This window comes from Opisthocomus hoazin, chromosome 6 (genome assembly GCF_030867145.1).
Source record: "Opisthocomus hoazin isolate bOpiHoa1 chromosome 6, bOpiHoa1.hap1, whole genome shotgun sequence".
Lineage (NCBI taxonomy): Eukaryota > Metazoa > Chordata > Aves > Opisthocomiformes > Opisthocomidae > Opisthocomus > Opisthocomus hoazin.
Window position 1 is genome coordinate 75,286,705 of NC_134419.1, and position 27,725 is coordinate 75,314,429.

The window sequence follows — 27,725 nt, forward strand, 5'->3', positions numbered from 1 at the left end:
GATTATCTGTATCTCTGTATTACAGAGTTGTGTAACTACAATATGAGTGATACCACAAGATGAATTAGAAGAGATTGTCTATTATTGAATTTTATATAAACAGAAGAATAAAACCCTCAAATGTAATGTGTACCAGTACAGCAGTCTTTTTTTTTTTTCCTCTCTGGACTCTGCGTACATCCACAGCAAGGAGCTGTTGGTGCCGTTAAGAGATCCTAGCCTGAGTGGATAAGGCAGGCTTGAGGTGAGATGTGTTGCTGAAACATCCTGCCTCAGTGTTCTTTTTTTGTTTTCTTGTTTATTTGTTTTTGATTTTTTTTAAGAACTATATTGAAAAATCAGTTTAACCACTGAAAATGACACCAGGAAATCTGAAAAGGTTTTATCAGACTGTTTACAGTGGAAGAGCTTTGACCGAGATTAATGTGCATCTCTGAGTGCCCTGCCTCTCCGGCTTTAGAAACTCTCAAGCTTAAAGTTACGGAGCGTCTTCTCAAATGCGTCCGTCTGTGCGGCTCTCGACGGTGCTGTGCGTGTGCCTGCCGAGGTAACACGCAGAACAGGTCGGCCTCAGAAGCGTACAGCCAGACCTGCATCCCTGGTGCTGATCTCGGCAGTGAACCAGCCCTGAATTATTCATGCAGGTTTTATAAGGATCATCTCTGAAAATCGATGGAGGTGAGGATACAGAACTCATCCCTCCTCTTTATTTCCAGCTTATCTCCCAGTGGGATTTACGGGGATGAAAACCAAAATTCATCTTCAATACGAAATTGGACATTGTAAGAAGTTGCTGCTGCTTTTTTTTTCTTTTTTTTTCTGATTTAGATTCCTCTCATGGTGTGTGAGAAATTGTTAAGTAAATACCCCCAGTGTGGAATTCATACCTTAACTTTATGATATAGCAGCTACAGGTGCTTTGGCGGGCCAGGTCTGACGGAATCTGTGCGTTGCCTTTAGGTGTTGCCACAGGTCGCACTTATGTATCCGCGCTGCAGCGTTTGCAGCTTCGGGTGCCTCCATCGCACGCCTTTGGACGCCCTGCTCGCCCGGGAGCCCTGCGAGCTCCTCTGGTGCGCAGGAGCCGCAGTTCGGGAACCGGGCGTTGCGTGATGTCCTCCTGGGCACAGGTGCGTGCGCCCTGCGCGCTCTTATTTGTTATTTGGTTCTTAAGGCCCAGGGTAACGGATCTGTGGACAACTCGGCTGTGGTTTTATGTGGCCCAGAGGTGATGGATGTGGTTGGGCAGCCATTTCCCCTTGAACTGCAGCGCTAGCCAGTTGTGAAGAATGGGTGGATCTAAAAAGAAGACCGAAAAAAAGACAAAATATCCATTCCTGTCTCCTCCCCCTCAGGGAGTACAGCTGTATCTCAGGAAAATACTTTAGAAGTTATTGCCGGTTAAAACTGATCAGCTAGGAATTGCTCATCGCCTGAGACAGTCCTCAGTTTCTCCGTGCGTTTCCAGACGTCCCACGCATTACAGTTAGAGGTCAATGTTTAAACCACAGCTTCCCAGTAAACGTCTGGAGTCCTTGCTTTTGTTTCATTACCCTCCAAGCGCCCTTGGGTGGCAATGGAGCAATGGAGTTTGGTTTTGCTGTTGCTGTGTGCATGTTGTAAGATTACCTGACTTTTTTTCCCCCCCGGTACATCGTATTTCCAAATGTACCGTGAGAATGAGTTTGTCGCCTCTGGTCTGATGTCAATAAAACAAATAGAGGTAGCGGATTAGAAGTGTTTTGAGCGGATAGAAGTGTTTTTGAGTACCAATGAGAAGGATGAGTCTATGGAGTGCTAGCTGGGCATCAGTGATATCGCTGACAGCAATGAGAGACCTCAGTTAATGTGGGACATATTCCACTAATGACCAAATTTAACATACTTCTTGCTTAATGCAAAGTTTGGAAGAAAATATACAAATGTAAATACAGGTGGAGAGCAGCTGTTCACCTTAGCTCTGATGGAGCAGATCCCCCTGGAGCTGGTCTTGATGTTGTTGCTTGTGATTCCACAGCCCTGGCTGGTGGCGAGCAGCTCCTCTGGCTCCATCCCATCTCCCCGCTCCCGGCACCGGCCGTGTGTCTCGATAACGCAATTCCAGCTCCTGGCTTCAAAACATCACCGGCCCGTTCCTCTCCAGACTGTGCACAGTGCACACCAGTAGATCAGTGCTCCATAAAGTAGTTAGTTAGACGTGTTTTTGGCTTTTTTTCTGAAGCGGGCTATAGCATTTTTATTTAGCGTAGATAGATTTGACTGGAATTGACTCTACAAAAGCCTGTGGAGCTCCCTCGGCACATTCCGGCTCCAGGTTTGCTCCCTTGTGCCCTTCCATAGGAAGTGATGCTGCTGACCTCAGCCCTCCAGTCAAAGCCCTGCTTTTAAGTTTTTATTTTTATATATCTTACATCCCTTTCATTCCTGTGGAATGAAACCAGAGCGCACATTTGCGTTGGTTATACTGCTGTAGTGCAAATATTAGAAGAACCCAAGACAGATGGCAGGGTTCCCGACAAAGCTGAAGGTCACAGCTCTGTTGCAAACTACCTTCTCATGAATCGAGTTTCCGAGTGACAACTGGGATGACCTCACCTCAGTGGCTGTCATCCCTGGAGAGGGCAAATGGTGAGGAGAGGCAGTGGAACGAAGAAATCTCATTCTGGCTTACTGAGTGCTTTCCAGCTACGGTGACAAAACGGCAATTTTTCATTCTGAAATCAGGGAGGACTTAAAATTATAAGCATCCGTGGTTTACAAAAAAAAGGTAATGTAACTTATGAGGCTGGATTTCCGCAAGGCCAGAGGTGAAGAAGGGAAGTCAACCCTAGTGACTGCCTTCAGTATTTCCTCCGGAGATTTGTGTAACGGGCTGGGCAAGACCTCCAAGTTTCCAGATGCGAGTGGGAGTGCTCCAGCTCCACAAGCCAATGCAGCGCTGCCAGGGTTATACTGGTCCAGTAGCATTCTTGCATGTCTTGGTTCTCCCCTGCTTCTCTCCCTCATCTCTGTGTGTTACATTTACTGTTTATTGGTATCTTTCAAGAAGAGAGATGAAAGAGAGGGACTAGAATAATATTTGTAGTCATTTTGTTACTATCATCTAATCATTTTGTATCTTCTACAATCTATATGTTTTTTGCCCATTACATAAGAAAACCAAAGGCTACAGATGAAAAGATATGAAATATGCTATCAAGGCAAGCTTCTGCACATTTCCCAAGCTGGCATAAAAGGGCACATGAGTGTATGTTCCTTCTGCAGCCTTGACATCCCCGCTGCCCCACAAGCTGGTCCTGCAGACGCGGACACTGCACTTGTATGTCCCATCTCCACCACGTTGTGAGCTGGGGCCAGAAAATGGGTTCTTCGTCTCTAAAACCCATGCGTCCCATCTTACCCTGCTTCATCCTTGGCTGGATCTTCGGAATAATATTCTAAATGACAGGATGTATCCTAGATGACAGGATATAGATATCTCACCTTTCGTGAGAGCCTGCCCACAGCTGGATTCGTGGTGGCTGCTCCTTGTGCAGCTTTGAATTGGTGTCGATTCTCACGGCATATCACAGTTTGGCAATCGGTTTTACACTGTGAACCTCACGGCAGCATTATTTTCTTCCTGTGTATTCCATGTATTTTTCAGAGAAAAGGCGTTATGAATAGAACTGGCTGAAATCTGTAATTTCCTTTTCACAGGAAATCCTGTTGTTCTGGGAAAATCTTTTCTTACAGTTTGAAAGTAGGACTGTAGTCTTAAAAATATCCTACTCAAGAGAGACTATCCGTATTTTCATTTAGTAAAACTGAACACAGGATCTCATTTTTCCTGGATATATGCAATGTAGACCTTGGAGCGTAGTCCTGGTATGTGCTTCCAGGATTTACGCTCCCTCCCAGATCCCAGGCTATGACAAAGAACGTTTTTCTGGTATTCAGCTTCCCTTCATATTTCTTTGTTAAATACTGTATTTTGCCAGCACGACTGCATCTCATAACAAACTCAGCAGTATTTGAATTATGGTTAAGATGATAGTTTTTACTTGATTACACTGCTGCTTATGGAGGGGTGCAGCTGAAAATTAGGAGTATTGCATCAGAATCTTTGAGGGATTATTAAATATTAGCAAAATGAAGCTGTGTGCTGGAGTTCAGGTGCCACAACCTGTCTGTCCACGGACTCAGGAGGTTCTCCAGTGTGAAATCTCGTACATTGAACAAAACAGAACAGACCTTTCTCTTTGCTTCAAATGCTTATGCCCACCCGACCCAAGGAAGAGACCGAGTAAACAAAAGTAGCTCATTTAAAAGGGAAATAAATATGCACAGAGTCTCTCCATCATTTAAAGAAGGAGGACACAGGACTGCTGCATCAAGCCAGTTTTTACAAAGCAGTTACAAATAGAGGTGGGACAGGAACATAGAGTTTTTTACAATTTCAGTTATATTACATATGTCTATGTTTACAGCATACGTTACATGTGCTATACAGACAGTTTGGAAAAAAGGGCAACCGTTGCTCTTTCATTATTACAGACCAACACTTTGGGTTTGAAATGAAGAGAGTAAAGCATTAATTAATTACAGTGCAACACAGAATTATGTGAAAGCCTAGGAACAATGAATTACCTTTCATTTTGTTGGTTTAGATAATAACTTTCTAGGTTTATTTTTATGACACAAGAAACATTTCTCTGCTGGGAAAATATCACACAACTCCATTTCTATTAGATTCTTCAACTTGAAAGTTTCCTGAACCAGCTCTGTGGACGGAAGAGAAAGCGTTATTTTGTTGAATACCTATTGTGCAGCTTTATTTACAGAAGCTCTTTGTTCGCAGCTGTTCTTAAGCTTAAAATATTTTGAACTTAAAACATGGTGCATCTTTGAAGGCATATAATTTAAAATGCTGCAGCTTACCTCTTCCAGCTTGACTGTTCTGGGGTGTGATGAATGAGTATGCTTTAAGCAATGACACAAAAAGGTATTTCGAGGAGCGGCAGCAATAGATATAATCAAAAGCCAGGCACACTACCCAGGCAGTGACAGAGGTTTGGGGAGGGGAAAAAGAAATCTCCAAAAATCCATGAGTAATGCAAACATCCAGAGCAATTAGCTAGTGGAAATCCTTTTGCTTTGCGCAGGAGCAGAGGTGAGGAGACCAGGCTCGGCGCTGGGCCGTGGCGTGCGCCCTGACGGTGTGCGAGGAGGTGGGAGCTCTCGTGGGGATTCTGCAGAGCCAGCCGGGGAGAATCGGGTCTGCTGCACTCCCCAAGCTGTCAGGGGTGACACCGCGGTCTTTTCTTCCCCGGCTCGACGGAGGCTTCACGCTGCGATAGATTTAGGCAAATGGAATCGAATGCAAATCCTGTACTTGTATTTCTCTTGACATCGAGCTGCTTAAAATAAGCATGAGCTTTGAGAAACCAAACAGAATCTGGCAGCTCAGAGCTATCTTTTAACTTGAACAAAATGAGAGGAGTCCTTGATTCAGGATGGCTTGTAGAATGCTTCTGGGGGATGAAACAGCTTTTAATTTCACGGCAGATTTTGTCCCCGTTGCACTGGCGTGCGGGGTGTGGACAGCCGTGAGGAGCAGTGGAGACTGCAGCCGTGCCAAGAATCACTGGAAGTAAGCGAATCAGTCCTGTCCTTTAGGACGCTGTCATATTCAATTCACTTTATTACAGGCCAGCAGTAAAAATCTGCATCTGACCAACAGAAATGCTTATTGGATGCATATTGAACACGTTTGGACCATATTGAATAGGACACCATTGTTACTGCATTCCTTGCTCCCAAAACAGGCTTTGAGATGAAATTTTTTAAAGCTAAAATTTAGTCTCAGTTTGGTTCAAGAACAAATAAGATCTATAGTTTTCAGACCTGGAAGGACAGTTTCCTAAGGCTGTACTGCTCTAAGAGCAAATGCTGTGTCCTTGTGTGGTTTAGATCTTCACTTAATGTTTAGGTTACCCATCGTTTTGTACCATTGCTGCCTTTCAAGCTTGCATTTCGTTTGGGTGGTGCCATTTTGGGTGCTGCTGTTCCCTTGCTGGGCTGGCACCAACTCATTGCGGTCCCTACCTTTTTTGTGTCTGTGTGAGCCCATGGTGCTAGGAAAGGATGATCGGTAATATCAGGACCCTGGTGCATTTTACAGGTAGTCTTACCTTGTGTAATAAACCCTTATGCTTACTGTTCAAAAAGGGCTATGGTTAAATCCTGCTAAAATTGGAATGTAGTATTGCCGTGTGAGCAGGATGCACACAGATTTGCTGCACCTCAGGCATCTCCGTGTCTGCTTTCTCACCTGTAGGAGCACACACAGAAACTTGATGCTATTTTAGATGGGGTTTTTGATGAAGCTATGAAATTCTCTTTAGAAGATCCTATTTTTTTTTTTTTTTAATTGGTCTATTTACACTTGTGCTAAGGACAGTTTCTGAGACTAACACAGAGATGTCAGCGGTGGTGTCTGTGTGGTCAAGCCACCATCACTGGAAAGCAGGATCTACAGGACAGATTTGTTTCCAAGTGTGTTTGCTTTTGTAACACTAAGAAGTCTTAGGTGACGTGAAGACTTATATAGGGGGAAGAGCATAGCCATGATATTCTGGTCTGGAAAACATACTGCAATATAAAATCTCCTTTGGTAAATCGAGAGGTAGCCTGATAGCTGAGGACAATGCCATCGGCTCAGAAAGCCCTGCATTTCTTTCCAAGTAGACCTGCAAACATGAATCTTCACTCTGCTCATTAGTCTCTCGTTTGATTTTCCCCAGGAGCTCTGACTCTGAAGAAGCATTTGAGACCCCAGAGTCCACCACACCAGTAAAGGCACCACCTTCGCCTCCGCAGCCACCCCCTGAAGCGGCGGCGGCAGCAGCAGTTGTAGCAGACATAACAGAACAAGAAATAAAACCCCAGCTGCCCTTGGAAGACACAGGTAACAAGCATGTAATGAGTGGGATGCGTTACTGAGGAAGGTAAAGCTGCAGGGCGGTGTTTGTGTAAGCACAGGCAAGGAACTGATGCTAATAAAATGTCTTCTGGAAGATTAGTTAGTGCATGCTGGGCATTATCCGTGCTGGAAGGAAAATCCCTGTTGCCTCCTGGAATACGGTATTGGAGAATCTGTCCATAGCATTTGATAAATAATAAAGAAAAGAGGAACTTTCTAGATAAACCCTTCTTCCTTTTGAATCAAACTTAATTCCCTATTCTCAGAATTGTAGAATCTTGTAGAGTCAGATGAGCAGCAAAAGGAGGTATCAGATACAGATGCAGGTACCTGGGTGAGCACCATTAACTGTGACGATTAACACAACGTTTTTTTCAAATGTATTGTCACCTGAAACAGAAGGTGAACAAAAAGCCCATTAGAATAATAGAAATATTTATATTAGCTTTATAGGAGGAACATGGGAGTATGTCTGAATGTGTGTATAATACACATACTTAAAAATTGGTACATACTGGGAAAGTAACCTTTGAAAAGGAATGTCATGTTTAAAAAAACCCAAAGAAATCCTTTCCCCAAAAAAAGTGTTCTTTGTTCTTCAAATTGAGTAATGGAATATGAGGGAGTAGAAAGTGCTCTGTTAGCCCCAGATAGCTTTGTTTGGGCTGTCAGATGACAGCTCAGCTGCTTAACACTGAATTCCCCATTATGCTGTCTTTTTTCCCATCTGAAAGTCAAGTCATCTGGATCACCTGGCTAAATTGTGTAAAGGTGATTTTACTCTAAGCAGACTGAAGTTACTTGTATTTCCTTTGGAAAGATGTGTAGCATTGCCAGGCAGAGTTTGAAACCTTCCATTTCCACGGCAGCGGTGGGTGTGTTTAGCAGTGGGCAAAGGCAATGTCCATGGCTGGTGGGTGTGTTAGGAAGGCTGTCAAGCTTTGATTTAAACCTTTGGGAAAGTGACAAATAAGTCTTGCAAATGTCTTGCGCCACCTCACGCATTTCTGGGACTTAGGCATTAAGGAATGTTGTTTAAAATCATGATTTATGATACATGTTTATAGTAAGCTAGAAAGATGTTCAACAAACTGATTCCAGAAACTAAAAATGAAATAGTGAGGCGTCCTGACACTTTGCTTTCTGCTGTTACAGTTCCCTCTTCATTGCAGCAAACGTTACTCATTCTCCATCTTCTTTCCTCTTTCTAATCTTTTGCAATCTAGTGATTACAAAATAAGCACTGGGAGAACAAAAGAACGCATATGCTAAACAGGGTTGGAGTGTGTTTTTAATTACTGCTGTAGAGTATCTTCAGACCCTTAATTACACATGTGCTTCCCTGGCACACGTGATTCTTGTCTCCCTGCATCCCAGATCTCCCCTGACTTACTTTCAGATATTTCTGCAGAAAGGTTGGAAACTGAATATCTATTCATAGCCAGTGTGAACGATATTGAAGGCCATTGGACGGCAGAGATGAAAACATTTCATTTGCAAATAAGATCTGTCCATGGGAGGCAAGTTACCACAAACTAACAGAGCTGTGTTCAGCATTCCAAAATTATGCAAAATGCAGTTATACAACGGGGTAATTTATCTGAGGGAAGGAAGATGTGTAATGCAGCAAAAATTCACATGTAGGAGGGCGACACAAAGCATTAATTTGTTTTGGAAATCTTCAGAAGAAATGAATAATACTAAAGCTATAGCTTAGGTGTTCGCACGCTTCTTCAGAAATGTGAACAGCTGAACGTTTCGTGCTTCATAAACCACTTGAGTAAAAGTTACCTTGTAGTTTACTTACCTCATACGTTATGGATGTGGCTGCACACAAAGAGAGTGAGTCTCTTCCTCGGGGGTTATGGGCAGTTGAAGCAGAGTTCCTCGTTGGTACCATACAGCTAAATAAATAGGTTTCAATAAAAGAGGAGTAAGGAATATGGGCAACCGGAGAGCCTGGCACATACACAGGGAGAGGCAGTGACAACCAGCTGGGTTGCTGGTTCACCAGCTGCATGGCTTTGTCTTCCACATGAGGTTGGTGACAGAGCGTGTGTTTGGATGGAAGGAGGAAGCATAGTAAGTGTTTAAAGGATTATTTCATCTGTATCTGACAATAATTACTTCTGCAGACGGCTGCAGTTGTGCTGCATGGTATCATTAGTGCAACAGCTGGACCCCACTGCTAGAAAGCCAAGAGGAGAGGTTTTAATTAGGTTGACTTCAGCGCTAGCTTAATAAATATGATGAAAGTGAAATATAACTAGACTCCTGGGTTTGTGCCAGCTCCTGGTGGGGTGAAACCTGCCACATGGCTCCAGTCCATCAGCGGTAGAGCAGAAGAGGGGAGTCAGTCTGCAGGTGAGTCTGGAGGGGAAGAGGAGTAACAGAGCACGCTCAGAAACTACCTCTGAACCCCCCTAATGAGCGCTTCCGCTCCTCCATAAATACTTTGGTGGTTGTGGGGAAAGTGGGTTATACTCTCGAGGTAAATGACTTTGAGGGCGCTTTTTATTATGCTTTTTTATTATTGTTTTGCTAGCATTTTAAATCGTTGTTGTCTGTCTCATCAGCTTCTCATAGCAGTGTCCTCTTGCTCCAGCCATCTGAGCAGCAGAAAGTGCCCCAAGCCCTTTCTCCCAAGTACCCCCTATTTTTGGCCAGGAATTCCTGCCTAGGCAGGGGCATTTCTTCTGCCACATCCCCCCCCCCCACCCACCTACCTCAGTTAATTAATGAATTCAGATTATATACACAGCAGAGATGTGAGAGCTGGGCTCCTCTCCATGCATTACAGCCTGCCAGCCAGGATAGAGGAGACCTATATTCAGGTCCTTCTTGTGCCAGGGAAATCGAGGTCAGGCTTTCCAGTACAGACATCATGACCCAGACAAAAACAAACCAAATTTTTGGAATGGAAAACATTCTTCTTCAGTGTTTTTCCTCTTGAAGCCTAACACAGAAAAATTGAAAATAAACCTTACGTCCAGAGTTCAAAGTTTTCTCTCAGAATAAATGGCAAAATTATTTTTAAAGTAATTTTTAAAATAGCATTACTAATTGATTTAATAACTTCAAAGGCTTCTCATAACAAGCAGGAACTTGAAATAAACTGTGTTTTAAAATTTCTAGTATTAGATAATTCCAATTCCTATATGCTCTAGGCGGAGAGTACTTGTCTCCTGAGTTATTTCGTCATGATGGAGTATGTGAGTGCATGCTGTATGCATTTTCCAAGAGTTTCTCTTTGTTTTTCTCTATAAAACAGAATTAGAATTTCATTTCTTCCTTATTTGATTTATTAGATCTGGCTAAATTTTTTTTCTAAGCCTTTCAAAATAGTGTTTCGTTTTGTTTCCAGCTCTGCAGTGTTATGGCTTTCTATTTTCAGCCCATTGGATTTCCCCCTGTTTTAGAGATACTTCAACAAAGAAGAAAATGCTCGACTGTCCTAGCGTGCAGCACAGCTCCACTGCTAGATTTTTTTTGTAATTTAAAGGGGAAAAATATGTAAAAATAGCAAGAATTACTTTATATGTTCTAACCTCTTAATATGTTTTCATTATTCATAAAGAAATAGGTCAGATGTAGATTCAGTGAGCTCATAGCTGGTGCAGATATTTCATCAGCTTCTTTGAAATATCTTTAAAACAAGTCTGAAGTTGCCTTCAAAGCTTTTGGGAGTCTTTCCTTCTGTGAGCCCGTCCCAGGTGAGGGCAGGACCTGTGCTGGGGTAGGGGATGCCCTGGCTGCCGCATCCTGGCCCGCCGGTACCACAGCACTCGGAGTGGGGAAGGCACGGAGAGCTCTGCAGGTGAGGAAGACAACAGCGAGGCTGCAGCAAAATGAAATGAATCATAGAATCATAGAATGGTTTGAGTTGGAAGGGACCTTAAAGCTCATCTGGTTCCAAACCCCCTGCTGTGAGCAGGGACATCTTCCACCAGCCCAGGTTGCTCAGAGCTCCGTCCAACCTGGCCTTGAACACTGCCAGGGAGGGGGCAGCCACAGCTTCTCTGGGCAACTTGGGCCAGTGTTTCACCACCCTCATGGGGAAGAATTTCTTCCTAATATCTCATGTAAATCTGCCCTCTTTTAGTTTAGAGCAAATCCCCCTTGTCCTATCACTACACACTCTTGTGAAAAGCCCCTCTCCATCCTTGCTGTAGGCCCCTTCAGGTACTGGCAGGCTGCTATAAGATCACCGCGGAGCCTTCTCTTCAAAATGAGTCTGCCCTTGCTTTGGGTACTTCTGTAGCTCCTGGTGCAGCTACTGCCACTGGGTCTCTGCATTTCCTTCCTAAGGCTGTAAAAAGATAAACTGTCAGATGTAAATTCTGACACCAGTCCTGCTCTAAACCTATGAATGCCTCCTCTCTTTTCATATTCAGTATAAAGCAGAGGTAGCAATGTGGTAATTATGTTATATCCTCATCGATGGACAGTTCAGAGCATATGCACGGGATTTGTTACTGTTCAGACCATTTATGGACCTTTATTTAAAAAAGGCTGAGTGAAGTGAGCTGTGTGTCTGCCTTGCCGTTGTTGTGGGACATCGAAGCTTTACGGGCATCTGAAGTGCTGTCAAAACCCAGGTGTTTATAACATACAGGAAAAAGATTTCTGTAGTTGACTAGAAAAGTATTTTAATTTTTTTAGATTCCTTCTTGTTGATACTAACAACACAAATTTGTATTGTTTATTAATGCAAACAGTCTGATAATATCTTCCTAGCAACTTCTGCTTCTGCCATAATAGGTGACAGGTGAAAATGCCAAGCGTTAAACACGTGGTGCAGCTCTCATTGAGAGCTCTCATCGTCTGGACACGAGAAGTCTGGGGTCTTTTGTTGCTGTTTTGGGTTTGGGGATCGTTTTTGTTTTTCATACCTGATCCAGGCAAAATTTCTCTGAAATCAGAGAAATTTCTTTGTGGAAGGAGCGGAACTTGGACCTTCTTTTGTAAGGAATGAAATGAGAGGGGTTTTTGCCTGGTTTTTATGGCGATGTACGTTTCCCTGCTGTCGCTCGTGTTCTTGGAATGCTTTCTAAAACTTGATATCTACCGGTGGGCAGCCCGTATAAATTGTGGGTGACTGTCAGGGCCAATAAAAGATGAAAATCTTCATTAAAGCCTTGTCCTGGCCACTCTCTCGGGCAAGTCCTGCCCTAATTTTCATAGCTTGTGTCACAGGATGTTCTTTTGCGATCAAACTGCACTTTAAGAAAATACTGTAATTAGTAATACTGATTTGCTGAATTCTGTGATGTGAAAGGACAAATGGCACTGCTCACTGAGCAGGCTGTTAATGTCAGGAAAGAATGGTCTTCATCTCTCTTTGTAGTAATAAAGAAAGCTATGTTGTTTTGCAATAGTGAGTATCATTCATATTTTCCTCTCCAGCATTTCTACTGTTACGAGTACTGAGCCAGTTCTGTTGTAATGCCAGAAGAGTCAAACAGCAGCAGTTCAGTTCTACCAAAAGCCGTGTTTTCTGAGATGGTTTTACATATTCTTTCATAAAGAAACAATAAAAATGTCACAGTAGTGAGTGGAGCAGTGTTCTGCACAGATCTGTACTCTTTAAGTAAAGGATTTGATTAGGAGGAAGTTATAACTGAAATAAGCCATCACAGAAGATGGAAGCTCTGCACGATGTGGAGCACATCGGATTTGAATGCTGCTTTGCTCTGGGCAGCTGGAAAGCCTTCTACGTTCTCTTAGCTGCTGTGATGCGTCCCTAACCTCAGCTCCACCACGCCTGTTATTTGCAGTCCAAGTCCTGCAGGGCATTGGCGTTTGTTTTTTGTTTCTTTGGGTTGTTTTTTTTTTTAAATCCATGTTTGTACTGACTTTGAACAAGGGGCCTCAATCCTGTTGAGGCCTTTGGCGCACGCTGGAATGAAAACAACACATAATTGCAGAAGATTTCTTGTTCACATCCCTGTTTTGTTTCGTGCTGACCTACATTTGTACTCCGCTGACATACCAGAGTGGTGCCAGTGTTTATTGTACTGTATTCCCGTTAAGAGTCTTCCATTCCCTTTTCAGTGCAAAATGCACGGATCAGTCTCATACTGGAGTTTTATGGCACTCTTGGAGTCCCCTTAACCAAAGTCCCAGTGAAGTGAGCACCAGCTCAGCTAATTAACGACCACTCGGCCAGGCTGAAACCAAGCCTGACCAAGTGGAGATTAAGTAAAAAAATAAATTGTCCTGAAGTACTGCCACGTTATTAGCATTCATTTAGCAGAAAACCACATTAAAATATTATTTTAATTGATGTAACTCAGTAAATTTCCATGTTCCTAAAAGAGAAACGGTGTGGCTGTCATTCCTTTGACAATCCCTGGAAATACGCAGTGCCATGTGAAGGTACTGCTCTGGGAAATGTGGCCAATTTCCTTAAATCCTTTCTGTCCTCTACATCCATAAATAATAATTCTTGTAATCTGTAGGCAGACATAGAATTTCCTCTGAAACAAAGGCAAATGTGTTTTTCTGTTCTTAATCCATTCATAGCTTCTGATTAAAAGCAATTATTGTCTATATTACTTTTATGAACAACGTTAATGAATGTAGCTGAGCAAAATGGGAATTACTTTGCAAAACATGTCAAGATTGGAATGAAAAAGATGTCTAGAAATTTCTCTGAAGTCATTTAAGGATGAAAAAAGCATTCAATTTTGTTTGACTGTTTTTCTTTATAATGGCATAATTTAAAAAATCAACAGCATGAAGAATGCTGTATCGCTTCAATAGGAAGCTCTGGGGTGTTTTGCTCCAGTACGTGGAGAGCGCAGACTGGCTGGCTTAGTCCAGCTTGAACGGTGAGCTGGAGAGGGATTTCCCAGGTCTCTGATACCCTGGCTGGGACACGCACACACAGACAGAGATGTCATGAACTTTAGTGAGCTGGAAGGCAGAAAGGACCATCACCTTAATCCTCTCCTACCTATATATTTCTCTCTTTTCGACAAGTACTGAATATTTTTCTACTTTGTCCAATACAGTTGTTATATCCCAAATCAAGAGACTTCTAGAAATCTTTTTAGGATTCTGTTCAATAAGAAAATCTTTAATTACAGTGAAAAGCTGCTCGAGTTAGCAGTTTTAGGATATAATTCTCTCTATAAAATTTTCTTGTCATTAATGAGTTAGAACTACACTTTGAGATATCTGTTTTAAATAATTTGTAGGGATCTTCTAGCAGTCTTTTTTAAGGAAGATTTTCAACTGAGAATATTTGTACAGTACTCTAATTGACTAATATTCTTACCTTTACCATAATTTATTTCATATGAAATTCTCCGTGATTCCTGTCTCATTATAAACTTGGAATTATGAGGTCAAAGTATTGACTGCTTGCAGCAGAGAGAGGAGCAGCGCTGATGGGTTGTGGAGAGGAAGCCATGTTCCTCTGGGAGACTGATAAAAATGGCACATGGGAAACAAAATTTAAGATCAACATGTAATCGCTGAAGCACCAGTCCATTTACAGGGAATGTACTGCATAAGAGCTCTGACACAATTCTATGAATTCATTTTATAATCGTAGAAAATGTGAGTAACAAAGTGCTTGATGTTCAGATTTTCTGGTATTTGGCATATTTAGTATGTTATGGTAATATCCATCTCGTTAACTAAGTGATAGTTTAGAAGAGATGCTCTAGAGGCTATGGCAAATGCATATTTTGTGTTTTCATGAAACTTGCCTTGAATCCTTGTCTGGGGAGAACAGAACTTTTTTTTTCCCCTAATCTAGTTCATATATTGGAAATGTCAGTTTAGTTTGTATGTCCTTCAATCATTGCTTAGTCCATTTGTATGATTTTAACCTTTTATTTTTTTTTACTTGTAATAATATTAGATTATAGCAAAATTTATTAAGCTCCAGTTTTAAAAATTAGTTTAAAATTCACTGAGTTTTCTGTTTGTTCCCACAGCATTATGTTCAGAAACTATCCCCGTAACTGATGTGTCACACAGTGAATCAGCTGAAGAAAGCCCTTTCCGTCCCCCTTCCCATTCTTTTTCCACCGTCTTCGATGAGGACAAGCCAATAGCCAGCAGTGGAACTTACAACTTGGACTTTGATAACATTGAGCTGGTTGATTCTCTCCATGCCTTAGGACCGAGCTCTCCAGAATCGAAGAGTCGTGACCCCAAAGCAAATGTTCGAAGAAAATCTACTGATTCAGTCCCAGTTTCCAAATCTACGTTGTCTCGCTCTCTGAGCTTGCAAGCTAGTGATTTTGATGGAGCATCTTATCTTGGCAACAGTGAGACGTTAGCGCCGTCAGCAGATGCATATGGTACTGGTTCAAGTAGTGCTTCTAGTACCCTCAAGAGAACAAAGAAATCCAGACCAGCTTCCTTAAAGAAGAAGCAGCCAGCAAAAAAATCTCTGGATGCTCCACCGGTGAAGGAAACACCACAAGAACCGTCTGACTGTGGCCAAGCAGCTTGTGCCCCAGGTGAGGATAAAAAACTATCTGAAGCAAAGGCTGACTCAGTAAAGCCCGAATGTACTGAACCTTCTAAAATCTCTGCTGAGAAACAGGAGGCCCTGCCTGTGCCTGAAGGATCCTACCCTTTGGATCCCGACGGTTTTGAAGGGATTAGTGCATTTGGCACGGGAGGTGGCAAAGTACAAAACTCTCCCCCCGCCAGTAGGAAAACACTACCTCTTACACCGGCCCCAGAGGCTGTGGAGGTGACACCACCTGACACTGGAGGACAAGAAGACCCTCCGGTCAAAGGCATTGCCGTGAGGCTGGAGTTTGATTATTCTGAAGAAAAAGGGGTGAGTGAAGACCAGCAGGAGAGTACTCTTCCTCCCAAAAAGGCAGGTAAAAAGCCTGGTGCTAAAATGCCACTACGGAGGCCAAAGACTAAAAAGTCAGTGGAAAAGCTTGACAATGCTCCAACCACGCCGACCAAGTCACCGCCTGATCCAAACGAAATCCCTATCACAAAAGGCTCTTACACTTTTGATATTGACAAGTGGGATGATCCCAATTTTAACCCGTTCTCATCTAGTACAAAAATGCAAGAATCGCCCAAACTGCCTCAACAAACGTACAGTTTTGAGCCAGACATGTGTGAGGACTCTATTGACCCTTTCAAGTCTTCTTCTAAGATAGCCAGCTCGCCTTCTAAATCTCCAGCTTCCTTTGAGATACCAGCCAGTGCCAATGAAACAAATGGAACTGAAGGAGACAACTTGAATAAACCTGCAAAAAAGAAGAAGACACCACTAAAGACGTAAGTTAAAGGGCACAGATATTTCTAGAATAGAAGCAGCGCATTCCTACCTCTTAGCTCAGTCACACCCAGTTTATATTTGAAAAGAAGGGAGGAAGATGCCATTGAGTGTTGGCAGCCCCACAGCTGGACTCATGCTGGAGGTCTGTACGTGCTCTCCTTCAGGCTGCTTCCTCAACAGCTTGATGTTTCCAGACCCAAGGGGAGAACCAGGGCTATATCAAGCCAGATTAGGCCACTGGTCTGGCAAGCATTTTTTTGAAGTCTTGGGGCTCAGTGCAGGTTTGAATCTGCTTAAGTGCATATTTTGTCAATTTTGTGCCAAATTTTCTGTGACCTCGTCTTGGGAATTTGATACTGTTTAAGATGATCACAGTATTCACACCAGTGAATACTATTTTGTGAAGCATGGTTTTTGAGAGTGGGATGTGAGATAGTAAGGCAATGACGAATCTCCTACTGCACACAGCAGGAGGATGCTTTTATCCAGCGACTTACAATATTTATAAGAAAATAACCTGAAACAGAAGAGTGCAGGATTGAAATATGTATTTTTAAATACAAGACCAAAAAATGTGAAAAATTTCTTTTCTGTGAAAGAGCTTACAATTCTGCAGACAGGGTAAAATCTTCTAGACTGCTACGTGTTGGGGAAATACCCAGCTTTTAGACACAGCTGACAAACTGCGGGATACATTCTTTAGCTTGTTGTATTTAGATACTTGGTTAATGATTTCATTGCTGGTTGCATTAATTCCATGATTAAGCTGCTGGTGTGCATGTTATCTTAACCACTTAGACATGATTATTTTGAGTCGATAACCAGTAAGTTTATGCTGCATTTATCTGAAACTGATATCCTGTGTGCATCTATAAGAAAGCACCTCGCTGCATGCCCCTTTATGACTTAAATGTTTCAATATACTAACAAAAATGTGACTTCAGATTACAAAAGCCTGACAATTTGAAGATGACATGGTTAATGTAAAACAGTACAAAAAATGACCTCCTTTATGGAGTGAGGTGGAGATTGTTCAGGTTTTGCCTGAGCAGCCTGCTGCCCACTAGACGTCTAATTCACCTCCCATGCCAGATTTGAGGAAGCTTGTGCGTTTTTTTTCTTTTTAGGAGCATTTCTGACTTAGGAAAGCTATAGACCATTGTATAGTTGAGTTGAATTTAGTTGTTCTGATGTTGCTTCTTTTTGAGGTTTGAAATTTCAGGGAAATTTAGGTGGGAGTTAAGATTCACACTAAGCTGACAGAATTTCTGAGCCTACAGTCCAAACTGGTTTCGCCCAAAACAAGAAGACTTAAAGTCTGACTGCAGAAGAGGAGCAATTTGAATCTTACTGGCGAAGTGCAGAGGGAGAGAGGGGAATTTTAATATCATCAGATCATTAAATCTAATACTTGCAGTGAGCCAGAGTCTCCTTGTGTCTCCCAGTAGCTGCAGTGGAGTTGACAGACTCCCAGTATTATCCTCTTGGGTCCACCTGTCTGCTGTGGATATTAGAATCAATTCCAAAGCTGTTAATTTAGGGGCAACATGAGTTTACAAAGAGTATGCTAAATCACTTTTGTCCTTGGGAGAACCCATTGCGGGAAGGCCCTGTCCTACAGTCACACAGTTCACTGCTGGTCTTTATCGTGGTGGAAGAAGTGAAACTACCCCAGAGCAGAGCTTCCAGGCTCTTAGGTCAAGAAATCGCAGGAATTCCCAGCCCTTGCTTGGGACTGCTTTCACAGCGTTGTGTTCTGTGTCTGCTCACGCAGCCCCGTAACCTACTTTTGCAAGTGGTTTCTAACAAAGAAGAGAATCTGCATATTCATACACCGTGCAGCCGTAATGCTTTCTAGAAGAAAATTAGCCTAAGGCTTGTTGGGGGATGCCAGGGGAAGCAGCGGCTTTATTTCTCTCTGCCTGTTTTTGGTCTCTCCTCTCCACAAAAAGGGCCCTGGGCATGGCTCCTCCGCGAGGTCCAGTGCCCAAGAACCGCTGGCCCAGCAGGGAGATGGGGCACGGGACCCTCTTTGGTGATGCTGCCGGCATGGGACAGGAGAGAGAAGCCAGTGCAAAATGCTTCAGCTCCAAGGGGCAGAAAGGAGGGTGTCTGAGTTAGAAATGATACTGTAACATACCAGGGCTTCTAAAAGCTAATTCAGGGACAATTTTGCAAAGCCAGGAAGTTTTGTTAGCACTGTTGAGGGGTGCAAAAATAAAACTCTGTGGACCAGTCTGAAAATGTTTGAAAATTCCGTATGCTGGTCATACGGAAAGAGCAATTTCTAGATTAGACCTATGGGAGGTGAAGTCAGGCGTGAATTTAAGCCAGTGCTAAGCTTGTACTACTTTGAATCTGTGCCATGTGCCAGGTCTTACCTGGTTTAAATCAATAAAAAGGATCACTTTTTATTCTTGAATGAAACCTGCAGCAGTCTGAGCGCTGACCTCCATGTGAAAAGATGCGATTTTTAGAAAAGATGTCAGCTCGACGCAAATTACTCTCTGGTCGTACACCTAAGTGCTGAGCTGTTTTGAGGTAGATCGTGTTGCTCGGGTGATACGGAACAAAGAGCAGCTGATGCCTCCAGGGTGCCTGCTTCTAGTGATGAGTAAAAATAGGCGGCTTGTGTAGATGTTACTCTTGAAACTGTTGGATGGTTGGAGGCTGCGTTTAGAAACCCACGGTGCCAGCTTTCAAGAGCATTGCGCGTGAGGAGAGCCGAGCAGAAGCTGCCACGCTTATAAGCAAATGAAAACTTTTCTTAGCTTTAATTGTTTGGCAAGGTTTGCTTCTGGGTTTTGGGGGCCATGAATTTGTTCTGTCAGAACACAAAGTCGGGTTTCAGTGAAAGCCAAAGTAGATGAGATTTAAAGAAATGTCATTTGCTTTTTTGACTTAGGTAAATGATTTGAAATGGCCAGGTAGCTTTTCTGTGCTGTCATAACAAATCAGCAGACGTGAACCAACCTTGTTGCATAACTGTGCTCTTTCCTTAAGCTTAGCTGCCATTCAAGAATGGTTTTACATCCCATATCATAACAAATACTGTGTTTTGAAAAGAAAGCGGGTGGCTGCCATCAGGGGAAGCAAGGACCCTCAGTGTGTCGATAGGGACGCAACTGGGAGGCCTCAGCTTTGAAAAATGTGTTTCGTGAAATGTCAAAAGTGTAACATTGAATTTGAAATCATTGAAGGACTTGATGAAACTTTCTTTTCTCCCCAAGTATTTCACAATAAAAAGTAGGGGTTAAGATTATACAGGTAGAAAACATGCATGGTCAGATTGCCTTAACACATTAACATTAACAGTATTTGTAGGTTTATCTTTTTTGTCAGTTCCTTCTGTCTGTCTCTCTTTTCTTTGTCTTATTTGTCTTAGGATGGTAGAAGATGTGATGTCTGTATGTTCTCTGTTGTAAGTAATTCTAAGCTAACAATTCAAGTTTCCTCTTTGATTTATGGGCTTTTTAATTTTACTCATTTATTTTGCAGCATGATCAGTTATTACTCAGCATGAAGCTTTTCTGTTAACTGTTTCACTTTGCTGGCACGTATGGAGGCTATTTGAAGTCAGATGCCTGGCTGTGAATGAGTTTGAGGAATCTATTGCCTCATTATCTGTTTGCCTATCAAAGAAGATCCTCTTTTAGAAACTATATAGATTCTATATCCTTGAGCTAAAACATGAAAGTTTTATTTCTACCATTGTGCAACAGCATTGGACAATCAGTTTGTCATAAATACTGCATAAAGTGCTTCTCCTTCTTAAAGGAATAAGTTATCCTAATTACTTCTGGCATCATAACTAGATAATTAGTAGCATCGAACACACCGCTCTTCAGCTGTCCAATTTATTTTCCCCTCTAGATGTGGTATTGATTTACCCTCTACTGATTGAAACCCACCATTATCATTTCTAGTGTTGATCTTGCCATCGTTCATCAGGGATGAGTTGGTGGGCAGTATTTTTTGCCACTGCATCTCAGTTCAATCGTTAAGTCCTTACCAGTGAGTTTGCTGTGATATTTTTCTCCCTTTTCTAGTCAGTAACAAAAATGTATTTGAATACCTCTGGCAATATGCACCAAGAGAACAGGTGGATAATTGGTTTATCTACTCGTTGAAAATAAAAATATTTTCAATATTTTTAACCAATTGTGAATGAACTTAAAGGCAACATTCATAACTGTACACCAAGACCAAATATATGATCTTCATTGCTTTTGCCTGATTGAAACCTGTGGGGTTTTGAAGGGCTACAGCGTCCGTGCTCCCCGGCTGCACTGTGAGCTCTCAGGGGAACTGGAAGCAGAATTGCCATATTTGCCGTTGTATTTTTTTTTAAAGAGGGAGGGAGCCTGTGCTATGCATTTGTAAAGCTTTGTTCTGGTGTCTTGGGAACAGCGTCTGCCCTCAGAGGTTTTTATGGAGTTCATCCAAAGCATATCAGGCTTTTTCTTAATGATTTATGGGGTCGTTGGCGCTTACTGCCCAAGTTTATCACACTTTTAATTCTCATTTAAAGTGTGGTTTAGACCTGATTTTCAGATGGGAAACTGAAGCAGACAGAAGCTAAATAATTTGCTTAAGGCCACTGAGGATGTCTGTGGGGGAGCAGGGATTTGAACTGCAATCGAGCAGCAGCTCTGTTCTGTAAATGTGTCAGCAGCTGGCGTGAAAAATATGGCCATCCTGCTTTTCTGTGCTTTTGGGAAACTGAGGCCTGTTCGAAGTGCATGACAAGAATATGCACCTATGGCATGTTTCTCTGTGGTGCTGCTACCTAACGGGTGGGGTTTTCAAGCAGAAGGGCTTACAGAGGTTGCATTCTCTGTGACTGTCTGTTGCTAAGTGTAAAATGACCTGATCCTTACTGGTATTATCATATTAACTGGTTTAACTTTATTTTCAGTGATACATTTAGGGTGAAAAAATCACCAAAAAGATCCCCACTATCTGATCCTCCTTCCCAGGTAAAGTACTGCCTTATTTCAATGCATGTAGTTTATGTTCATGTAGGGGCGAAAAAGCAAAATTTTATTCATTTAATTGTAGAATTGTACATTCACTAATAGAAGAGGTTTTTGTAAAGAATATAAGAATATTGGTGTCCAGGTATAGGACATTGGTCTATAATCATAAGGTGTTAAACTTCTGGTCTCTAGAAGCACGTGTACAAGGTATAGTAGATCTAGTATTTGCTCTGGGAATTGCAGTTAGACTAATAGTAAATGTACTTTGGAAAGTTAGAATGGAGCGACAATATGAATAAATATCTTCAGTCAGCTGTCTGAAAAACTCGACATAAGTATCCACCCTGGAATTTTTAGATTAGAAAGTAAGAAATTAAACGCATCAAATTGGTGGGCTGGAGGGGAAATAGAAATAAAACAAGTGGGCTGATCTACCAGGAACATGTGCTTGGATGGTTTTATTCTGTGTTGTAAACTGCCAGCAGGTGGTTTTCTTGGAAGAGAAGTTAACAAAAGCTGTTCTGCCTACAAAGGCCTAAGCGCTTTGATGTGGCGCAGCTCCTTCCACGCTGCTCTTCGTCTTCCTGTCATCCTTCCTGCCCTTTCATTTGTGCTGCTTGGCAGCCTGGACGCGAAGAAAGGGTTCGTGACCCCGCAGACCCGCGAAGGCTTGCTCCCATGAGGGAGGCCTACAAAGTCACTTTTGGTAGTCAAATACTTCCAGTCGTGGGTCGTGTGTGCCACTTATGTCAAGTGCCGAGCAGATTTAAACGGCTCGGGATTCTCTTTCTTCCTTGTTATCAAGGCAGCTTTGCCATGCGAGTGTTTATCATCAAAGAGTTTAGTTACACCAGGAGAACTTGCTGCTAGTAGAGTTCTAAATGAAGTGCTTTAATATCTTTCATTAAGTATTTTCTACAGAGCTGTGGTAAAGAGTACGGAATTAAAAAGATGACTGCCGTCATGCAGAGGAATTTAGGGAGTTGACTAGTCAACATGTTCATGAGAGATAATAGAATTAATTGGCACTTGTTTTTCGCAGGATCCCACTCCACTGCCTACTCCAGAAACACCTCCCGTCATATCCACGGTGGTTCACGCGACAGACGAGGAGAAATTGGCGTCCTCGGTGACCAGTCAGAAATGGACCTGCATGACCGTGGACCTGAACACGGACAAACAGGACTACCCGCAACCGTCTGATCTGTCTACGTTTGTTAATGAGACTAAATTCAGCTCTCCCACAGAGGGTATGCTTTACAAAGGACTGGCTGCATCCAGCTAATGTTATATTTATTGAGAGAGGATATTGGCATATAATTTGCTGAATAAGAACTGTATTATTTGGGAACCCAAAAAAATTATGATTTTTGGACTGGTCTGGGGAACTTGGCAGTTACGGAGAGCTGAATGTATTTCCCCCTAGTCCCACCTTGAGATTTCAAGAAGGAGTAGAGAAGAAGCTTAAAGGAGAATGAAAGGGGCCTTCAGAGAAAGGCTTTTGCTTCCTTTGCATGGTTAATTGTAGACAAGGTTCTGTGCGTGCTACCTGTTCTCTCTGTGCCTTCACGGGGGACTGGGGCCTGAGACCGCTCATAGATCCAGAGTCACTGAGCTACTGATTTCACCTGGGCCCGTTCCTCTAACCTGGATGGGAGAAGGCCCCAGGTTAAAATTCTGCTCAAAGTTTGTGTGTTGCATTAAGAACCTTAAGATTCCATCTGTTCTCCAGGTTTCTGGGATCCAGGTACCTTTATGCATAAAAATGTCCAGGATATCCCCTGCGTAAGATTGTTGCCATTCACGTGCCAGATAAAATTTCCTGCTAGATAAGCTTATTAAGATTTTTCCTGTCATACCTTCCTATAAGCAGTTGTGAGCTAAAGCTGGAAGTTTCAGTTAAGAGAACTGTCATTCCAGGTCTGTGAAATGTGGAAGAGACAGAATTCAGAAAATGTGTGTGGCCTTCCCTGGGGTTAGCAGAGGGAATATTGCTTTGCAACATCTGCTCTGAGGGCAGGTTTGCAGCTTTGTGGGTGGGAAGAATGCATGAGTTTAACTTGTCTTCAGATTTTTCTTCTTGATCAGAATTTATTTTTTTCCCCTAACCTTTCAACCCGTGTCCCAATCCACCACTAAAGCTACTTCATGCAATTTTAGACTTTTGCCTAATTAAGAACTGCTAAGCTTTTAGGTCAAATGTGTTTGACATTAAAAGGCACAAATAATCACAGAGGGTTTAATGGGACTGCACATGTTCATAGGCACATGCTTATAGGCTTGCATGGCCTGGGCTTTTTGGAAATCTCTGGAGTCTTCTGTACACAGAAGTATTTCAGTCTGTATAAATCCATTTGGCTTTACTGTCAAAATTATACATTTTAGACACTGGCTTCACTTCACCTGTGTTAAAAAAAGAAAAAGAAATATTTTTTTGAAAATAAGCCCCCCAGATCTGGGAAAATGAAAATTATATGGAAGGAAATAGAACAAAAGAATAGTGAGAGATACTCTGAGGCAATCATTTAGAGCTATCAAAGTGAGTAGAAGAAAGTGAGCAAAGCTCCTAATTAAATGCTAATTGTCTTGTCTCGTGTGTGCTGCATGGTATAGTCGGAGTTTCAGATTACATGCTAATTATAATCAACAATGCTTCCGCTTTTCAGATCTCTTAAAAATAATTTTTTTTTCCCTTGACAGTCTTACTCCTGTGACACTGAGAAATTTTCGAGTAATTCTAGGGCTGTTTCTCAGCGCGGATATTTTTCCCCCTCCCAGATACTGGTATGAGTGTTACCCTGTAACCTAACACGGCTTTTGTACAGATACAGCCCAGCTACCGAGTCAGCCAGTGCATCCAGCTCTCATCTGTTGCATGCGCTGCCATTTTCGTGTTGCACAGACCAGAAATAAGCAGTAATTATTAACAGAAAATTCTGATGTAATCTTGCAGCTATTTGTGGGAGGAGTTGGAGGACATCACTTAGTAAGTCTGTTGTATGTATCTATAAAAGTTAATTATCTTACTTCATGGGGTATCCTGGGCATTTGTAATTTTGAATGTATAGAGATAACTGGAGCCTAAGATTTTGGAGGGGAGATGATGTCTTTGAGGAGGTATCTGGGAGAGGAGATAGTGTCTAATGACGCTGGAAACTTCTGAGAGCAACGAGACGAAACAAACTGCGTTTAGCGAGCCGTGTTACTCCTTTTGTTTCTAGTCAAAGTATTTCCATCTGTGTCCTGCCTTTTGTAAATCAGTGAAGTTAAATACGTGTTGTCCCAAAAGTCAGTTTGGATCGCAGTTGCGAAGCGGCGCCCAGCCCTGCCAGCGGACGGAAGATCGCTGCCGGCTGTGCCGGCAGAGGACAGTGCCGGTACGTCGCCGGCCCGTCAGCGTGCCTGCACGCTGGCTCACTGATCGCTCTCCGGGGTCGTACAGCTGCCCCAGGAACACTCGTGACGCACCTCACTGGGCTGTGTGTGGATAAATGAAATACAGAAAGCCAGTCACCAAGCGCTGGATGCTGTTATCTGATATTTCGTGCTTTCTCCTGCAATGCTGCATCTAGTAGGTCGTTTGAATCTCATCCTTTCAGTTTTGTTTCTGCTTTTGCTAGGAAAAAGCTTGTGTCCGATACCAGGCGGTTCTCCATCTTGCCTGGCTCTTTATTACCATTAAAAACATATGGTGCTAGGAATTTAAACGCGAGGAGCCTGCGATTACAGCATTCTTGTCACTTAGCTGTTTTATTATGAACATCTCCCACGTACCAGGTACTGAGAGTTTGTGGCTGTTCCTCTGCACTGATTGTTTGACAAAATGCGTAGACTTGTGGAATTACAGAGCTTGTACTCTACAGTGCTTTTGTTATAAAAAAATTTGAGCGTTATAAACTCACATTGCACTCTGCAACTTTTTTTTTAACAAACCAAGAGATTCTCTTTAGAGTTGGTTAGTTTTTAAAGAACAAACCTTTTAATATTGGTTGCAGTCTTCCTCATACAAGCCCTACTTTTCAAAAGCTGCCCAAATCTGGAACAATTTTAGCTGACACTTTTATCGTAATGTAAAGTCTAGTGTGCCATTCATTAGACCCTATCTGTAATGGAAATGAAATTATACAAGTAGTTTATTGAATTAACTCATGGAAACAGAGTAAAATACAGCATTAGGACAAATTAATGATGATTTTAATTTTTAAATTAAGGTGTCATTGAAGGAAGTACTTGCTTTTATTTGGGTGCGGGAAGGTATGCTCTCTTTTGCGTTTTGCTGTGTTTTATCTATCTGCCTCTATATCAGCTACTGGGTGACCATGGATTGGAAAGAAATGCTGGTTATTGCCTCCAGTGTAATTAGGAGATTAGAAGCAGAGAAGCAGTAAAGATTTGCATTTTTATTAGAGTTTAGATTTATGGTTCTTTGTCATTCTTCCCGCTTCGGCCTTTTCCTCTGTAATGAAAATGTGAACACAGCCCAATAAGCTGGGCTGTTGTGTCACCCCTTGTTCAATGAGCACACAGGTATTTTATGTATCTTTTTACCTTAAGTGATGCCACAGTAGTCCTTCTCAATTAGGAACCGTGTGATAAACATTAAGAAATAGAAATTCATTTCTCCACAGCTTTTAAAATCTTTTTGCATACATTAAAGGCAACTGGTATTGGCATTACCAGTTATTGAAAAGTGTGCTTTCTGTGATAAGATAACATGACAGAGGAAAGTTATCTGTGCTTTGAAAGCACTCTGGAACTTTCTTAATATTCTGGCCCCTGGGGCAGAATCTTCAGCAAATTAATAAAGCTGAAATTTTTCAGGCAAATGAATTTGCCTGAAATGTGCCATAGGTTCATTGTTGAAAATCCGTGAAAATCAGTGCACCTTCTGCTTTCTCTCTCTATATTCTATTTTTAATACCTCATAGAAAAGTATTGAGCAGAATGGGAGTGGCCCTTGTAAATGAGAAGGGATCTCATTTGCTTCTGCAAAAATCATTTCATGGCATGTATTTAATGGCTCTTTTTTGTTTCTGTTGCAGAGTTGGAATATGGCAACTCATATGAAATAGAATATATGGAGAAAATAGGCTCCTCTGTGCCTGTAAGTTCCCACTTCCATTTCCATTCATTTGCATTCCCTTGTCATAATACACTATCCTTATAATGCCACCAGCCTCACTACCCCTTAAATTAATTATAACGTGCCTGCAGCAGATTTGCAAAACCGGTTCCTTTAAATTGGCATAACTGGGGTAAATTGCATGTGCTTTGTTGTCCTATATCCTGCAGAGCTTGTTCCATTTTATTATTTTGTTTTAAAGCTAGCATCATAGTAGTTCTTTCTGGCGATTAAAAGCAAAACAGTATTTCCAACAGTGTAGAGTACAGAGCTTTTTACACTGTCTATTGAACTATTTTAAGAAACTGAGAGTAAAACTTTTAAGAAGATGGATGGAATCAGGAGAGAATACAGAATGAATGTGAAATATGGAAAGTAGTTCTATAGGTTCTCTGTTGTTTTGCCTTATTTCTACTTAATTCATGGATTTGATAGGTTGACTGGATCGAATGGGGGTGTATCCACAGGGGAAGTAAGAAAAATCAAGCATGTATGTCAGGTGCTTGAACTGATGAGAAGTTTCAATGAATATTTCAGTTAACACTTTCAGTCAAGGGATGCCTCCTGCCTGACAGGACCAGAAATCTGATTAACCCCAGAGCGGGAGAAGAAGAGCCGTTACAAAGAGTGAACTGGTTAGGGTTTGTTCTTTAATGGTTTCTTCCTTAAAGGGATCATCTCAGTAGCAGTTAGCACAGGCTGTGTTGCCGTCCTATATTATTAGTTGTCTGTCAAGTCGTTTGGTCACTTAAGGCTTCAGTGACCTGAATTAGCTTTAACGGAGAACGGTTGAGTTGCTTCATGAGTCTTTCTTTTCCTGTTGCCAGCAGGATGATAACACCCCGAAGAAACAATCTTTATACCTAATGTTTGATGCACAGCAGGAGAGCCCAGTCAAGTCACCTCCCATCAGACTGTCTGATTCCACAACGCCATGCTCGGGGTATGTCACTGCAAGCAAGGTCATCAACGGAAAAGGGTGTCAGGGAGATGGGTTACCATCATAGCACGTACATAGGCAATTCTTCCTCTCTCTGCCTCTGTGTTGCCGAGTTGTTTGTTTAAAAATAGATTCCCATCTGTGTGCACAGATGCTAGAGAATAGAGGGCAAAGATACAGAAATTTTGTAATGAGAAGGAATAAGGACATATATTTCTCCTTCATGTTCTTACTAAATAGAGTCACAGTGGCAACCGTTTTGCTAGACAATGGCTTCCTACTTACAGTTTATTTCTCAGAGACTGAGGTCATTTTCATGTCAATCTAGAAATCTCCTAATTGCAGCTTTTCACTTGGCCTTTCCTAGATATATTTTCTGAACAAGGAGTCTAGTTCATAAGAACAGGATGTGGGGGTTGTATTTACTTCCAGAGATTTTGCTAGTTAAG

General features: G+C 42.1%; 1 protein-coding gene across 5 annotated transcripts in view; it reads left to right on the forward strand.

Moving 5' to 3' along the window:
* TACC2 (transforming acidic coiled-coil containing protein 2) overlaps window positions 1–27,725 on the forward strand; it is a 150,477-nt gene that overhangs the window by 96,747 nt on the left and 26,005 nt on the right. For 3 of the 5 annotated variants that reach the window (XM_075423867.1, XM_075423868.1, XM_075423869.1), the window contains 6 exons: window positions 6,786–6,949; window positions 14,914–16,234; window positions 21,154–21,214; window positions 22,257–22,464; window positions 26,257–26,318; window positions 27,164–27,279. In XM_075423867.1, the coding sequence (XP_075279982.1) occupies window positions 6,786–6,949; window positions 14,914–16,234; window positions 21,154–21,214; window positions 22,257–22,464; window positions 26,257–26,318; window positions 27,164–27,279 (1,932 nt within the window). Of the gene's footprint in view, window positions 1–6,785; window positions 6,950–14,913; window positions 16,235–19,620; window positions 19,657–21,153; window positions 21,215–22,256; window positions 22,465–26,256; window positions 26,319–27,163; window positions 27,280–27,725 lie in introns of all 5 variants that reach the window. The other 2 variants (XM_075423865.1, XM_075423866.1) reach the window with 1 other exon arrangement.